Source organism: Asparagus officinalis, chromosome 7 (genome assembly GCF_001876935.1).
Source record: "Asparagus officinalis chromosome 7, Aspof.V1, whole genome shotgun sequence".
NCBI lineage: Eukaryota > Viridiplantae > Streptophyta > Magnoliopsida > Asparagales > Asparagaceae > Asparagus > Asparagus officinalis.
This window is the reverse complement of record NC_033800.1, coordinates 80,085,156-80,102,688: the sequence shown is the minus strand read 5'-3', so window position 1 is coordinate 80,102,688 and position 17,533 is coordinate 80,085,156. Positions and strand designations below refer to the sequence as shown.

At 38.7% G+C, this 17,533-nt stretch overlaps 1 protein-coding gene across 1 annotated transcript in view; it reads left to right on the top strand.

Moving 5' to 3' along the window:
- The window catches only part of LOC109849932 (sacsin), a 40,153-nt gene continuing 23,499 nt past the window's right edge, over nucleotides 880-17,533 (top strand). The window contains exons 1-3 of the mRNA XM_020419817.1: nucleotides 880-1,384; nucleotides 3,908-4,634; nucleotides 5,765-11,733. Coding sequence (XP_020275406.1) covers nucleotides 1,065-1,384; nucleotides 3,908-4,634; nucleotides 5,765-11,733 — 7,016 coding nt within the window. The 5' untranslated portion in view covers nucleotides 880-1,064. The remainder of the gene's footprint in view (nucleotides 1,385-3,907; nucleotides 4,635-5,764; nucleotides 11,734-17,533) is intronic.

Here is a 17,533-nt window from a genome sequence, read left to right as displayed (position 1 = left end):
GTTGGGGAACGTAAACCTGGATTTTCAAAAAAATTTAAGGGGCCCTACATATTTATGTATTGTATTTTGGAACTTGGGTTTAAAAATAAATACATAAAAAGAAGTGGGTTCAATGGTACAAAAGAAAACATTTGGATTTAAAGGTAAAGTAGGGTAGACAATTGAACCTAAAGACGAAAAGCCCATAAAATTATTTGTGCAAATTACATTTTCTAGTAAAAGGATTTTTACCTTCATGTACTATTTATTGAAAACTGTACTTAATGCGAATTTACCGTGTAATTTTGAGTTTAGTCATGATAATTTTATTACTTTTGCTTAATTATATAGGTGTATAGACAATAAATTATTTTACTTTTTCACATGGAAATTAGAGAAACATTTCATAACCAAGCCATAGTAAGAACATAAGCCAATAATATGTAATTATAATATTTAATCACGTGCAACACACGTACGTCCAACCTAGTATGGTTTATGCTATCGAGAAAGGAATGAAACAAATTAATTAAAATGATAAAATGATTTTGGAAAACAAAGAAGGAAATATATAGAACAAATGCGCGGAATGAAAGAAAGAGCATGAATTTGGAGAACCAAGAGATCAGACTCATTGAGTTTTTCTTTCTCACAAGATCGAACTAATACGATCGTATCGTAAAACCAAATAAAAAAAAATTAAAATTCTATGAATTAAGTAGGTTTAATCGGTTTACACCGAGGAATGCTCATCCGTAGTATTTGGTACAATTGGGAGGGTAAATCAGGACACATCGCAAGATTTAGATGGCAAATATCAAATGTTTCAGGGGTATATGTGTAAAACATTCCATAAATAAATCACGAGATACCCTCCGCCAAGCTTGTCCCCCATAAACATTCAACAAAGGTCAGAACGACGAACGACGACAACAAAAATTCCCCTTTCGTCTCTCTCGTACAATCTCCATCGTCAACCCCAAACTCCGCTAGGGTTTCTTCCTCCTCCTCCTCCTCTCTCTCTCGCGCTTTCTCTCTACAATGCGCTCTCATCTCAAACCCTAATTCTCTCCCCATCCCCAGCAATGGAGCCCTCGCTCCTCGAAGATTTTGGCCAGCGAGTCGATCTCACGAGAAGAATCCGCGAAGTTTTGATAAATTATCCCGAGGGGACTACCGTTCTGAAGGAACTGATCCAGAACGCCGACGATGCGGGGGCCACCAAAGTCTGCCTCTGCCTGTCCCACGGCACGGAGTCGCTGCTGTCGGCCGAGCTCGCTCAGTGGCAGGGGCCGGCTCTTCTTGCTTACAATGATGCTGTGTTTACAGAGGATGATTTTGTTAGTATTTCGAGGATTGGGGATAGTAGGAAGCACGCGCAGGCTTGGAAAACTGGCCGATTTGGGTGAGGATTTCAATTGAAATCTTTTAGTTAGTGCTATGGTTTTTTAATGTAAAGAGTCCGAAAAGAGCTCAACCGTAAAAAAAAAACCTTTTTAGTCCATTCTGGCTTTGCGCTAGTCTAGTTCCGTCGAACACTACAATCAGGAGTAGTTTTGCACTATATTGGTCCTGGGCGAACACTGAAATGCTAGCATCACCACCTATGCTGCTCGCTTGCAACTTGGAAGGTGGGTTGGCTTTGATACTATGTGTAAGAGATATGGGAGAAATAACCCCAAAAGCTAGATGTTAGAGGGAAGAAACGCAAATCCCATACTCCTACTATTGACTTCACATTTAGTCAATGTGGGCTAAATGGACCCTAGCATACCACCACGCTTACACAGTCCCGATGCCCAAGTGGGCTGGTTTTCCACTAGTCTTGTTCTGGCAGAACAGTGCAATGTTGGCAGCACCCCGTTGGTTTTTGCAATAGACTAGTCCTGGGTGAACACTTCAATTGCAATGTCACTTCTTGTGTTGCTTGTTTGCAACTGGGAAGATTGGGTTGGCCTTGATACCATTTGTAAGAGACCTAGGAGAACTTGACCCTTACAGCTAACTATTAGAGAGAGAGAGAGAGCCAGAGGGGACCCAAATCTCTTATAAAACTAGAATTAACTCCACGTGTAGTCCATGTGGGACTAAATGGCCTAGCATAACAGCAAGCTTCTGCAGTCTTCACGTCCATGCAGGCCAACTGTGAGTTCAGGTCAAACGCTGCAGTCCCTGTGGTACCTCTTCCGTTCTGAACAAGTTTGGTCCAAGTCAAAACACTGCAATACCAATGTCACCTCTTTGGCTTTGCACTAGAATATTGTTGGGAGAACTTCAAGCTTCCAATTTTATGGGTTTTGCTTAGTTTTAATGGTTCAGTAATAAATTTTAAGAGGCCTTGGAGAACGCACATCCCTTTGAAACCCACAATTTACTCCCTATTTGGTCAATGTGGGACCTAAGTCTAGTAGGCTTTGATGTTTGAATTCGTTTTTGAAGCTTGTGTGGATGTATGGTAGTTTGTAAGGAAAGGCATGTGATTGTACATTTATCATCTGATGGAGAGTTAGGCCCTTTGACATCTATACACACTAGGATCTGTACTTAGTTTTCTTACACATGCTCAAATTGACAATCCTACCTTTCATCGAGGTTTTTCCACTTATTTCTTTCTTCTCCAGCTTCATACCGTAGTTCAATAATTTTTGGTTGCCATGTGATGCGTCAGTCATATATTTCTCTTGAAGATTCAACACTTCTCTCCTCAATTCTGTTCCTCAATTGTTTTATAATTTGAAGGCTGATGTTTAGAATTCAGTTCGATAACCTCTATAACTAATTTGGCTGGGAGTGGGATGGGACTTCATGTTCCATCGGTCGCATGGAGTCGTAATTACCAACCTACTCGCAAAAATAGAGAGATATGACCACAGTTCCGACACCCTACTCCTTATAACCCAAGCACTAGCCCATCCAAAAGAATTGGCAATTCTTTTTTGAAGTTCAAATGGGTTGTTAATGGGTATTTAGCAGTTTGAGGGGGGTGTTAGGCCTTAACTACACTTACAGTCAAGCATTTCCGAAGTTACCAATGACAATAAGCATCACTTAAGTCCAGTTATTTGTTCGATTCTGGCCCCAATTCGAGTTTCATTTGCATTGTTAAGTTCACTTTCCCTGTCAAAAATTGACGTGCCTGATGTATCTGGACATTATGTCCGTGCACATCCGTGTGCAATACCTACGAACTGCTCTGTACCTCAAAAAATATATATACAATAGAGTATGATGTGTCTATTTTGGAAAAAGCTAGTTATTCTGTAGATCATTTGCTAAATTAAGTTCTGGCATATATGATTTGTAACGGGAATTGCTTGATTTGTTCTTTGATGATTCACGACCATTGATGTGCTCATGTGTAAGGCGCCAACATAAAATCGTTGTATTCTGCCCTTTGGCTATTCTTTTTTGTTTCAATATCGGTTTCTTTACCACTACTGGGCTGGAGCATCCCACCTATCTAATTTAAGATGAGTATCTGTTGCTGGATTTTATACACATTGTTTACATCATAGATCAAAGTTAGAAGTGGCCCAATGTTTCTAACCTTTTGGAAAATACATTCCTCTGATATTTCTTGAGTTTAAAGTTAGCTAGTGAGTCATGATTGATAATCCTTTCCTTCTTTATAAGTTCTGCTGTTCCTTTTTTCCCTTTGTTCTTTACTTGTGTTTTACTTGTGCTTTCTCTTTCTTCCTCTGTTGTCAAGCCAACAGACGAAAAAGTGATGAAATAGCCCCAAGAGACTTTATCTATAAAACATACTGTTTCTGACTAAGTTCTGTGTATATGGGAATAAACCAGAACTCCTTTGTCTTGTAATTACCTATATTGTTTTTGTTGTGAAATCAGTGTTTAAACGGAATATATCATTCTCAAACACCAATCTTACAAACTTAGTAATGACTTGATGAGTTTTCTTTTCTAGGGTTGGCTTTAACTCGGTTTACCATTTAACTGATCTTCCATCATTTGTGAGCAACAAGTATGTCGTCCTATTCGACCCCCAGGGCGCATATCTTCCAAATGTTTCGGCTGCAAATCCTGGAAAACGTATTGAGTATGTTAGTTCTTCAGCCATATCACTTTATAAAGATCAGTTTATGCCATATTGTGCTTTTGGATGTGACATGTCAAAGCCTTTCCATGGAACTTTATTTCGTTTCCCTTTGAGGAGTGCAGATCAAGCGGCTGGCAGTAAGCTTTCACGGCAAGCATACTCCACAGATGATATTTCTTATATGTTTTCTCAACTCTACAAAGAAGCTATTTTCAGTCTGCTTTTCCTTAAAAGCATCATCTCAGTCGAAATGTACATATGGGATACTGGTGCAGCTGAGCCACAAAAAATTTACTCATGCTCTGTCACGTCGGCTGATGAAAATACAGCATGGCATCGGCAGGCACTTGTGAGATTATCTACTTCAGTGGCATCTTCTAATGCGCAGATGGATTTCTTTTCACTGGATTTTCTGAGTGAAGCCACTTCAGCTACAGTTTTAGAGAAGAGAGTTGACAAGTTTTTCATAGTACAAGGAATGGCATCAGCCTCCAGCAAACTTGGTATGTTTGCTACTATGGCTGCTAAAGATTATGACCTTCACCTATTGCCTTGGGCATCTGTTGCTGCACATATATCTGATAGTTCATCTGAGGTAAAATATTTTCCCTTTACAGGATTCGTTATTATACCATGTAATGTTGTCTACCATCATATCTATGACATTGATTTTACTGCTGGAAAATGTGAATTTTTCTATGATGAGTGGGTATTCTTAAATTTAGTTCCTCTAACCATTATACCAAAACTCCGAAGTTACGGTGAGGATCAAGGATTATAGTTTTATATTAATTCTAACATGCCCTCGCAGGTCGAGCGCCCTTTTTTATGGGTCGAAATCTGGACTCACATAGCGGTGTCAATTTTTAGAAAATCCGCATTTAATTCGTGGCCGGTGGGATTTGAACCTGGGTTGCTCTGATACCATCTTAAATTTAGTTCATCTAACCATTACACAAAAACTCCGAAGTTATGTTGAGGATCAATGATTATAGTTTTATATTAAGTCTAATAGGTATCATCATATCTGCGTCAGCTAGCAACTGAAAACCAAACTTTTCTTAGGTTTATGAAAATTTATTCGCATAGATTAAACTTATTAGTTGATAGCAATGAGAAAAACAAGGAAGAAGAAACATAATGAGTAAACAAGAAAATCATTGCTAAATCATTTCTTAGAAACTACTGCCTCATAGTTTTTTTTAAAATTATATTTCATCAACAGCCATTATAAACCTCAGAATTATTCTAAAAACATATCAAGATGTTTTATACTGTTTTTGATATTGATTTTCAGATTGAAGTAATTTAAGCCATCGATACCAAAAATCAAGAAGTGCTGAAACTACTAAACTCCTGATACTGAACCAAACTTGGAGTTTGAGTCGGGTACATACACGAAGATTTCAAACTTCAATAGAAAACAGACAAAGCCTGAACTTTTGATCTTATTTGTGTATAAACTTTTGCCTTGGATTCCTTATTGTTGATAAAAAAACAGATACAATGCTTCTGTTTTATCTCCTTCTCATTTTACAGTCACATTTCATTAGTGACGTTCTTCAGTTGTAAATGTTGCAAATCCGTTTATGAGCAAAATGGCTCGTTTTTTTAGGATGTGCTTGGTAAGTAAACACCTGTATTTAGCTCTGTTCCTGTCTTTGCTGTTGTTTCGTACTTCAAGTCAAGATTCCTTATTGTTTTCATGGGAGTTAATTTTGACAGGATACTCTTCTTAAGGAAGGCCTAGCATTCTGTTTTCTTCCCCTGCCTGTTAGGACAGGGCTGACCGTGCAAGTGAATGGTTACTTTGAAGTTTCCTCCAACAGACGCAACATATGGTTTGGAGTTGACATGGATAGGGGTGGGAAACTTCGTTCTGACTGGAATAGGCTTTTATTGGAGTATGGAGTAGCTCCAGCCTTTAGTGAGCTTCTGCTTGCCGCTCGTAAGCTTCTGGGTCCCACTGACCTGTATTATTCTTTGTGGCCAAGTGGTGCATTTGAGGAACCATGGAACATATTAGTGGACTGCATCTTCAAGATAATCTATTTAAACCCTGTATTATATTCCAATTCTGGAGGTGGGAATTGGATATCACCAGCTGAAGCATATATTCATGACATGAAATTTTCGAAAAGTAATGATCTTAGTGAAGCTCTTGTTTTGTTGGGTATGCCTATTGTTCATTTGCCCAAGGTTCTTATTGATATGTTTTTCAAGTACTTTACCAATTTTTCGCAGAGGATGGTTAGTCCTGAAGCAGTACGGAATTTTATCAGGAGATGCCGAACTTTGGATATTTTAAGCAGTTCTTACAAGTTTGTTTTGTTAGAATATTGTCTTAGTGATTTGATTGATTCTGACGTATCTAAACATTCTAAAGGCCTTCCGTTGCTTCCTTTAGCAAATGGTAAGTTTGGCAATTTTTCAGAAGCCTCACAAGGAATATGCTACTTTATTTGTGACGAGCTGGAATATAAAATTCTGAGTGTAGTTCCTGATAGAGTAATTGACCGCAACATTCCTCTTCACTTATTTAGCAGACTTTCTCAAATTGCCAGCAGTTCTAATGCTAATCTTGCATTCCTAGATGGTCAAAGTTTCCTCCAGTTCTTCCCTTGTTTTTTCCCTGCAGATTGGAAATTTAAAAACAGAGTTTCATGGGATCCAGAGTTGGGTACTACCTGCCATATGGCAGCTTGGTTTGTGCTTTTCTGGCAGTATCTTCAAGATCGGTCTTACGATTTATCAATATTCAGTGAATGGCCTATATTGCCATCTAGTTCAGGACACCTTTATAGAGCTTCAAAATTCTCAAAGTTGCTTGATGCAGAAAACTTATCCAATACTATGAAAGAAATTCTTGTAAAAATTGGCTGTAAAATACTAGATTCGAACTTTGTGGTCAGACATTCAGATCTATCTCTATATGTGTATAATGGCGATGCTGCTGGTATTCTGAATTCAATTTTTGAGTCCATTTGTTCAAACTATAATCAGTTGCAGATTCTTTTTCAAGATTTATCTGTCGATGAGAAAACTGAGCTCTATCATTTTTTCCTTGAACCAAAGTGGTATTATGGCTGCTCTCTGTCTGATCTTCACATAAAGAATTGCAGAAAGCTACCTATTTTCAGAGTCTATGCTGGGGAAGTTACAAATAATCCCCAGTTTTCTAATTTGGAAAGCCCTGAGAAGTACTTACCACCTGCTGATATACCTGAATACTTTCTAGGTGGTGAGTTTGTCCTCTGTACATCTCTCAGTGTGGAAGAGATTTTGCTAAGATATTATAAAGTTGAACGCATGCAAAAGCCAAAATTTTACAGACAACATGTTTTGAATAAACTAGGTGAACTGCGACCAGATATGCGTGATGTAATCATGCTGTCCATCCTTAAAGAGCTACCTCAACTTTGCGTGGATGATCCATCATTCAAAGAGTCTGTAAGGACGTTAAAATTTGTTCCAACTATCAATGATGGATTAAAAACTGCTCAATCTCTTTATGATCCTCGTGTAGAAGAACTATATGCTCTTCTTGAAGATTCAGATAGTTTTCCTTGTGGCTTATTTCAAGATCCTGGTATTCTGGATATGCTTCTGTGTCTGGGTTTAAGGACATCAGTATCTGTTGACACAATCATGCAAAGTGCTCGCCAGGTTGAATCATTAATGTACAAGGATCAGTCTAAGGCTAATTTGCGGGGTAAGGTCCTTCTTTCCTACCTTGAAGTTAACGCAGTTAAATGGCTGTATAATGCATCACCTGACAGTCGAACAAAGGTCAGGACTATGTTTTCAAAAGTCGCTACGGCAATCAAGCCTCGTGACGTGCCTTCGGAGGTCGATCTTGAAAAATTCTGGACTGATTTGAGAGCGATTTGCTGGTGCCCAGTGCTGACAACATCTCCTCATTCAGCTTTGCCATGGCCTTCAGTGAGATCAATGGTTGCTCCCCCTAAGCTCGTTAGAGTAAAGTCAGATATGTGGCTTGTTTCTGCAAGCACACGTATCCTCGATGGTGAATGTTCATCATCAGCCCTTTCTTTGGGGTTGGGTTGGTCTTTGCCTCCTGGGGGGAGTGTAATTGCTGCCCAGCTACTTGAACTAGGAAAAAATAATGAGCTTGTGACTGATCAGATGCTTCGGCAAGAGCTCGCATTAGCAATGCCAAAAATATACTCTCTGCTAGCAAAATTGATTGGATCAGATGAAATGGATATTGTGAAAGCAGTTCTTGAAGGGTGTCGGTGGATTTGGGTGGGAGATGGGTTTGCAACTGCAACAGAAGTTGTCCTTAGTGGCCATCTTCATCTAGCTCCTTACATTCGAGTCATTCCAGTTGATCTTGCGGTTTTTAAGGAATTGTTCTTGGAACTTGGCGTGAAGGAATATTTGAATCCTATTGATTATGCCGACATTCTTTGTCGAATGGCTACTAGAAAGGGTTGCACTCCACTTGATGGTCCAGAACTTAGAGCAGCCATTCTGGTAGTACAGCACCTGGCTGAAGTTCAGTTTCTCGATTTGCGGGTTCAGATTTATTTACCTGATACGTCATCTAGACTGTTTCTATCAACTGATCTAGTTTTCAATGATGCTCCTTGGCTGCTTGATCTAGGAGAGGGCATATTTGGAAATACATCTAATGTTACTCTGAATTCAAAGAGAAATGTCCATAATTTCGTCCATGGTAACATCTCAAATGATGTTGCAGAAAAACTTGGTGTTCGCTCTCTTCGTCGGCTACTGCTTGCTGAGAGTTCTGATTCCATGAACTTGAGCTTGTCTGGTGTTGCTGAAGCCTTTGGACAGCACGAAGCCTTGACAACAAGACTCAAACATATTGTTGAAATGTATGCTGATGGGCCAGGGATTCTTTTTGAACTTGTACAAAATGCAGAGGATGCACGGGCTTCTGAGGTGGTTTTCCTGTTGGATAAAACTCAGTATGGAACTTCATCTATTCTTTCTCCGGAGATGGCTGAATGGCAGGGTCCTGCCCTATATTGTTTCAACAACTCTGTATTTAGTCCACAGGACCTCTATGCTATTTCACGTATTGGTCAAGATAGCAAACTTGAAAAACCTTTTGCTATAGGGAGGTTTGGGCTTGGTTTCAATTGTGTTTATCACTTTACAGATATTCCTGGCTTTGTTTCTGGGGATAACATTGTTCTTTTTGACCCTCATGCATGCCATCTTCCTGGAATCTCTCCAACTCACCCAGGCCTGAGGATAAAATTTGTCGGAAGAAGGATCTTAGACCAGTTTCCTGATCAGTTCTCTCCATTCTTGCACTTTGGTTGTGATTTACAACAATCATTTCCTGGTACCCTTTTTCGCTTTCCTCTCAGGAATGAAATGGCTGCTTCTAGAAGTCAAATAAAGAGAGAAAAATATTCCCCTGAAGATGTAGAGTTGCTTTTCTCTTCATTTTCTACAGTTGTATCTGAGACTTTGCTTTTTCTTCGTAATGTCAAAAAGATCAGTGTTTTTGTGAAAGAGGGGCCTGGAAATGATATGCAGCTCATTCATCGTGTTTCTAAACAGAATATTAGTGGGCTTGCGAAAGAACCACATCCACTTCATGCGATGCTCAATTTTGTTAATGGAATCCAGCAAAACGGAATGGATAAAAACCAATTTTTGAGTAGGTTGGATAAGACCATGGACAGAGATCTGCCATGGTGTTGTCAGAAAGTTGCAGTTATGGAAGAAAGTCCATCTAACCGCATTGCACATCACTGGATGATCAGTGAATGTATTGGTGGAGGAAATGCTAAAAATAAATCTGTCAGCTTGGGTAACAGATCACATAATTTTATTCCTTGGGCATCTGTCGCCGCATACCTTCATTCTGTAAATGTTAATGATGCAGATGATTCTGAGAATTCTGAAGGAGCTTTGCAATCTTGTGAAAATTCAATGCAAGACAGGAAACATGTTGATGGACGAGCTTTTTGCTTCCTGCCTCTACCAATCATTACTAGCCTTCCAGTACATATTAATGCGTATTTTGAATTATCATCTAACAGACGAGATATCTGGTTTGGTAATGACATGGCAGGAGGCGGGAAGACACGTTCCGAGTGGAATATCTGCCTTCTTGAAGATGTTGTTGCTCCTGCTTACAGTCGGTTGCTTGGTTGCATTGCAGAAGAGATTGGTCCATCTGATCTGTTCTTTTCGTTTTGGCCCACTTCTTCAGGGCTTGAGCCATGGGCATCAATGGTGCACAAGTTCTATCTGTCAACTGCTGATCTTGGACTTCCTGTTTTGTATACAAAAGCTAGAGGAGGACAGTGGATCTCAACAAGGCAAGCTATTTTCCCTGATTTTACATTTCCTAAGGCAGTTGAACTTGCTGAGGCATTATCAGATGCTGGTTTGCCCATGGCCACAGTCTCTGAGCCAATTGTAGATAGATTTATGGAGGCTTGCCCGTCTCTACATTATTTGAATCCCTGCCTACTGAGGACTTTGTTGATTCGTCGCAAGCGTGGTTTTAAGGACAAGGAAGCGATGTTGATTGCATTAGAGTATTGTTTGACTGACATGAAAGGATCATCATTCTCTGATAATTTGGTTGGACTACCTTTGGTTCCTTTGGCAACTAGCTCATTCACTATGTTTAGTAAGCGAGGAGAGGGTGAAAGAATATTCATTACATCGCCAATAGAATATGATCTTCTTAAGAATTCAGTCCCACATCTTCTTGTAGACCGTGCAATTCCAAGTGGAGTTTTCAAGAAGTTACAAGATATTGCTCAGTCGGGGTTGACAAATATGTATGAGTTGACATGCCATTCTCTTGTGGAACTCTTCCCTAGGATTCTTCCAGCTGAATGGGAGCATGCTAAGCAGGTGTCTTGGGATCCTGGTCAACAAGGCCAACCGACTTTAGAATGGATTGGGATGCTGTGGAGCTATTTGCGGTCTTCATGCACTGACCTTAAGATATTTTCCAAATGGCCCATACTGCCTGTTGGGAGTGGCCATCTCTTTCAGCTTTCTGAAAGTTCATATGTAATTAGAGATAAAGAATGGAGTGAGAACATGTCTTCTTTATTGCAGAAACTAGGATGTGTCTTTTTAAGGTCTGATCTTCCACTAGATCACCCTCAGTTAAAGTACTTCGTTCAGGATGCAACAGCCAGTGGCATTATAAATGCTGTGCAAGCAGTTGGTTCCAATTTACTCGATTTTAAGGAGTTGTTCTTGAATGCCTCCAGAGGAGAAATGCATGAGCTTCGGAGTTTTATTTTCCAGTCTAAGTGGTTCTCTGCAGATCAGATGAATTCGAAGCATATTGAGACTATCAAGCATCTTCCAATATTTGAGGCTTACAGAAGCAGAAAGCTCACATGTTTAACTAACCCCTCAAAGTGGCTCAAACCAGATGGTATACACGACGATCTTCTGGATGACAATTTTATACAAACAGATTCAGATAGGGAAAAGAGCATCCTAAGATGCTATGTAGGTATTAAAGAAGCTTCAAGAGCTGAATTTTACACGGAACACGTGCTAAACCATATGTCAAGATTCCTTTCAGAGCCAGGCATTCTTTCTGCAATCCTACATGATGTAAAGCTTTTAATGGAACAGGATACTGCAATAAGAACTGCAATATCTGAAATCCCTTTTGTTTTAGCAGCCAATGGGTCCTGGCAACATCCTTCCAGGTAAGCTCACTTTCATGCCTAACCTATGATAATTGTAGAACTCCAATTCTCACTATATAAGTGGTGCAAAATCTTTATAAGATCAGACTAATCTAACTTGTACCCGATTATGCTATTAATGTGTGGTTAGCTGGTTTTCATGATTTTTCTCCTTTAGACTCTGCCCACAATAATGCATTGAGCAAGATATCTAATTTCTCTCTTCAAAACTGTCTTGAAATTTCCTTCTTGTGTGATTCTTACCCACAGTAATGATTGAGGAAGTCTATATGCAATTTGATTTCTATCTTTAAAACTAAATTGAATTGCCTTGTTTATTGTGCAAAGAAAAAAAAGGCAGGCATCCTTGCATTTATTCTGTGATAATTTTTTCCACATTTATGAATCTGTTTTCAGCATTCTAACTTGTAGAGGAAGCCGGTCATGATATGTACAATTTGTGGTCGATGTAGTCCTCCCATCATTTAAAGAGGAGGGAAAAACGATTCCACTACATGCATTAAATCATGATATCCAGTCCAACTGGAGCATGCTGATCAGTCTTTCCTGGAAATGGTTAGAATATTGGCGAACTATGTTTAATGATGTCTAGTTATAAGCTGCACTGCTGGAAACATCATTATATGCTTTGCTACCAAATACTGATTGTATATGGCGATATAACATTTTGGAGGGCCTGCCTCAAGATATCTTGGGGTGATATTTGTTGGTGGGTAATTGGGTGGATATTCAGTTATCTAACGATGTTAAACAAGTCTACGAGTCATATCCAACTGCTTTTCAGTGAATTTTTAAAGACTTTCATGAGGTGTGCAGCTTGGTTTTTATTAGTAGCTTTAAGACATTCCTAACTAACAGAAGCATGAGCTGTGATTGGTATTCATTTCAAATAATGAATCTGATGTCCTTGGGGGAAAGAAATTTGGTGGTAAATCAGAAATATAATTTTTTGAGTTCTTCCGCTGTTAACAAAACCTATATCCTTGTCAACCCACGTCAATGATGTCATGTATACTAGGAGATTAGGAATGCGTTCCTTGGGAAGTTAATCGGGTTTATTTGATAGGTTGACTTTGTTATGACACACTTTTTAAGATTAAATATATCATATTCTGGTGGAACCTATGACCAAGATTTGTATATTGTAAATGTTTTTCTTTTTGCAATATTGGATTCGTAATTTTTCCTCAAATTGTTAATATTGTAATGAAGCCCATATATTTTATCCCAAATAGAATCTGTTGTTACTTTACACTAAAGATTCTTGGAATATTCTATCATCCTTAATTTTCAAATTGCCTATATACCCCCCAAATAAATTCTATCTACAGATTTAGCCTCCAAACTTGAATATTTGTTAATTTGTCCCTACATTCTACCTCATTGGGTTAAAATAATCCTCTCATTTTCTGTCAAGGAATATTCTGGGTATATTCCTAGCCCTTTTGTTAAATGGACTAAGATTTTTAGAATATGACCAATCCACACTTAACTAACTCAGTTAATCCATGTCTACTACTTAAGTTGTGGGTCAAAGGGGGAGGTCGGAGGGGCATGCTTTTGTGCTTTGGTAAAGTGTGCGCCTCAACATAAAGATTTTTTGTCATTTTCTTTTTTTGCTTTTTTTCATTTCTTCCTTTAAGCAGTGTGGGAGGATCACAACCAATTGCAGCTACCTACAAAAGCCACCTCCCACTGTTATATTGAAAACTTGACTTTCATCACCATCTAGAATACTTCTATTTACATCGAAAATCTGTTAGGGCGAGCATTCTTCAATGGTAAGGTTGCTTCACTGCTTGGATATCACGGTTGAACCACAAAATAGCCTCTCCAGAGTTCAGGGTACTGTTCATACATTTGAACCTTCCCATACTTGGAACGATGGAGCCTTGTGTTCTATTTTACTGAGATATCTATTATTTTGAATTCTCCAAGCACCAATAATACCAGTCACAGCACCAAATATTTATGGCTGACCATCCTCAATCTTTTCCCTCTCCCTTTTATTAGATACATATTATATAACTTTATGCGTATGAATTTTCTATGTACATTTCCTAGAGTATAAATGGAAATTTTGAAGTTTTAAACTTTTTTTGCCTCGAAACATTACTCTTTGCTGCTTAATGGCAATGCTCTTTGCTTTATGCTCTTCTTTGATATTGATTATCTTCAATAAGTGCTTCTGGTTTTGTTTACCTGAAGGTCATGCAGGCATGTCTGTCCCAGTACCATACTGGACCATTACTCTTGGATTTATGCTCAAACATACTTGTGCCAATCAGCTATTTATAATGGGATATCAATGATGTAGTTCTGAATGGTCCGAATTATCCATACACATCAGTTTACACTACTTTTAAGATACATAAATGTGTTTAAATTTACCATCTAGGTGTACAATTTATCTTTCATCCTGCACAAACTACATCCAAGAGCGTGGCACTTGCCGTGCCAAATTGTTAGCAAAATAACAACTTCCAGTTGTTTTTTCTTACAAATACACTGGGACGTCTCTTGACATGTTACGGCTGTTGTCTGATGCATCACTTGCTGACTGTAAATAAAAGAAACAAACTGTGTTTTTCCTAGCCTTAATTAAAGGCCACGACTTCTATGTTGCGCGTTTGCACCTGATATTGTCAGAATTTCACTAAGAGTTGAAGACAACATCAAGAAGTAGTGAAGACAACATCAAGGACCAATATCATGATAGTCAGAGAATGGTTGAAGAATGAAAATAATGAGGGATAATCATAACACTGCACTAGCTGAGAGATGAAACTGTACAAGCATGGACATGGGAATTTCCCACATTGAGATGGCATAATGTAGACACAAGTAATTCTAAAAAGCACCAACATGAAACAGAAATGTCATGGTATGTGCTTTATAGTTGATAACTATTGAGATTTGGAGAGAAAATAGTTTCTTAAGAGAGATCTTCCCTCACTCTATACTTTATTATTTATAGAGATGGATTAGTTACAAGTTAGTGTCACAGACAATGTGGGACTAAACCAATGCTAAACTAATACTCTCTTCTAACGCTCCCCCTCAAGCTGGAGCATATATATCATGCATGCCCAACTTGTTAAAAATAAAGTCAACCTGTGTTCGTTCAAGTGGTTTTGTAAGAATGTCTGCCAACTGATGTACTGTCGATACATGTTTTGTCGTGATGATTTTGTCCTCGAGCTTCTTGCGGACTACATGACAATCGACTTCAATGTGCTTGGTTCTCTCATGAAACACGAGATTCTCACCAATGTGAATTGCTGCTTTATTGTCGCCATATAGACTCATAGGACATTCTGGAGGGAGATCAATCTCTATTAATAGGTCTCTGATCCAAACCATCTTAAGTGTCACATTTGTCATAGCTCTTTTTTTGATTCTATACTGGATCGAGATATAACACTTTGCTTCTTATTTTTTTATGACACCAGATTTTCTTCAAGAAAGACAATATCCAGTAGTCGATCTCCTATCAAAAAGACATTCAGCCCAATCTGCATCAGAGAAGCCTGCAACTCTGGTGTGTTCTTGATTTGAGTAGAGAATTCCTCGTCTTAGAGCCTTCTTCAAGTACCTCAAAATTCTCATTACTGCATCCAAGTGAGTACTTGGTACGGATAAGAACTGGTTCACAATACTAACTGCAAATGTGATGTCAGGTCCGGTCACCGTCAGATAATTCAGTTTTTCCACCAATCTTCTATACTATCCAACATCCTCAAGAAGCGCCCCCTGGTCTGGTAGTAGTTTTGAGTTCACATCCATTGGAGAATCACTGCTTCTGCATCTTAACATCCCGATTTTTGAGAGCATATCCAGGACACTTCCTTTGTGATAAAAGAGTACCCTTCGTTGACTTTGCAACTTCAATGTCTAGGAAGTATTTTAGGGAACCAAGATATTTGGTTTGGAAATGTGTCTGTAAATGCTTCTTCAGGCTGGTTATATCAGAAGCATCATCCTCTGTAATTACAATATCATCCACATAGACAACTAGAAGAATTTATTTCCCATTCTGAAATCGCCAGAAGATAGAGTGATATTTTTGTGCACGACAAAGCCCAAATTCCTGAATAACCGATGTAAAACGTCCAAAACAGTCTCTCAGAGACTGCTTCAGACCATTGAGTGATTTTTTCAGCCTACACACCTTCACATTCTTCTCATGAGCAACAAAACCTGATGGTTGCACCATATAAACCTCCTCATCTAGAATACCATTAAGAGATGTATTTTTGATGTCCAACTGATGAAGTGACCAGTAATTTATCGCTGCTAACGAAATAAAAATCCGAACATATGTTATTTTTACCACTTGAGAGAAGGTATCTATGTAATCCAAGCCATACACCTATGAATAGCATTTAGCAACCAGTCGGGCTTTCAGGCGTGCCAAAGTTCCATTATGATTCAACTTGACAGTGTACACCCACTTGCAGTCGACTTGTCGCTTTCCTGGTGGGAGTGGGATCAAATCCCAAGTCTCATTTTGCTGTAAGGCTTTCATTTCGTCCAGCATCGCTTGGTTCTAACCTGGAATAGACAAGACTTTTAACACATTCTTGGGAACCAAATATGAGTCGAGGGAAGTAATTAAAGATAGAAAGGTAGAGAAGAGGTGATTATAGGAGACAAAGTTAGAAATAGGATGTTAAGTACAAGTTCGTATCCTTTTCGGAAGTGCAATAGGAAGGTCTTCCGCAGAAGGGGTAACAGGTTTTTCGGGCTGAGGACGTGGTGTTGAGATCGACGTTGGCACAGGAGCAGGAGCAGAGCGATGATGATAAAATTGAATTGAGTCGTTAAACCGAACTGAGTCTTTACCAATAGCGCAAATAGTATTGTCAGCGGATGAACCACCACCGTTAACCAATAACTCTTATAGGATTAAATAGTCATACTCATCCAGTGATATTAGAGATGGAGAACTAGAATGACCGAGTTTTATCTTCAAACAATGTTACATCAGCAGATAACACAAGACGATTGAGTGATGGACAGAAACACTTGTAACCTTTATGCTTTCAGGAGTAGCCAAGAAAAATGTCTTTAATAGACTGAGAGTTAATTTTTTGTTTAGTTGAACTGTGGTTATGTACAAAACACAGAAAAATGTCTTTAATAGATCGAGAGTCAAACTTTTGTTTAGTTGGATTGTACTTATGAACAAAGCATAGAGAGCCAAAAATCTTTAGAGGAAGCGAAAAGATATCATCGTTGGGGTATAGAACTTTGAAAGAAATTTTATCTTGCAGAACAGAAGATGACATTTGATTAATCAAGTAACATACTGTTAATATAACTCCCCCTTAAAATTTTTTGGGAACATAGCGATGGAATAGCAAGGTCCGAGCAATATCAAGGAGATGTCTATTCTTTCGTTCAGCAACTCTATTTTGTCGAGGAGTGTAAACACAAGAAGACTGATGGAGGATTTCATGTTATTTAAGGAAACTAGTGAAGTTGTCATCTAAATATTCCTTTGCATTATCAGATCGGAATTTTTTTATCGAAGACTTGAATTGATTTACTATTTCAGAATAAAAGAGTTTAAATGTATAAAAGACTTCAGACCTAGGCTTGAGAAGATAAATCCAAGTAACACGAGAGTGATCATTCACAAAACTGACAAAGTGTTAGAATCTCAATTTAGAAGTTATTGGACATGGCCCCCAGACATCAGAATGAACAAGATCAAATGGTTTAGTAGCTCTCTTATTGACGCGATTAGGATAAGACACACGATGATGCAATGTTATCGATAGCGGATAACGTCGTG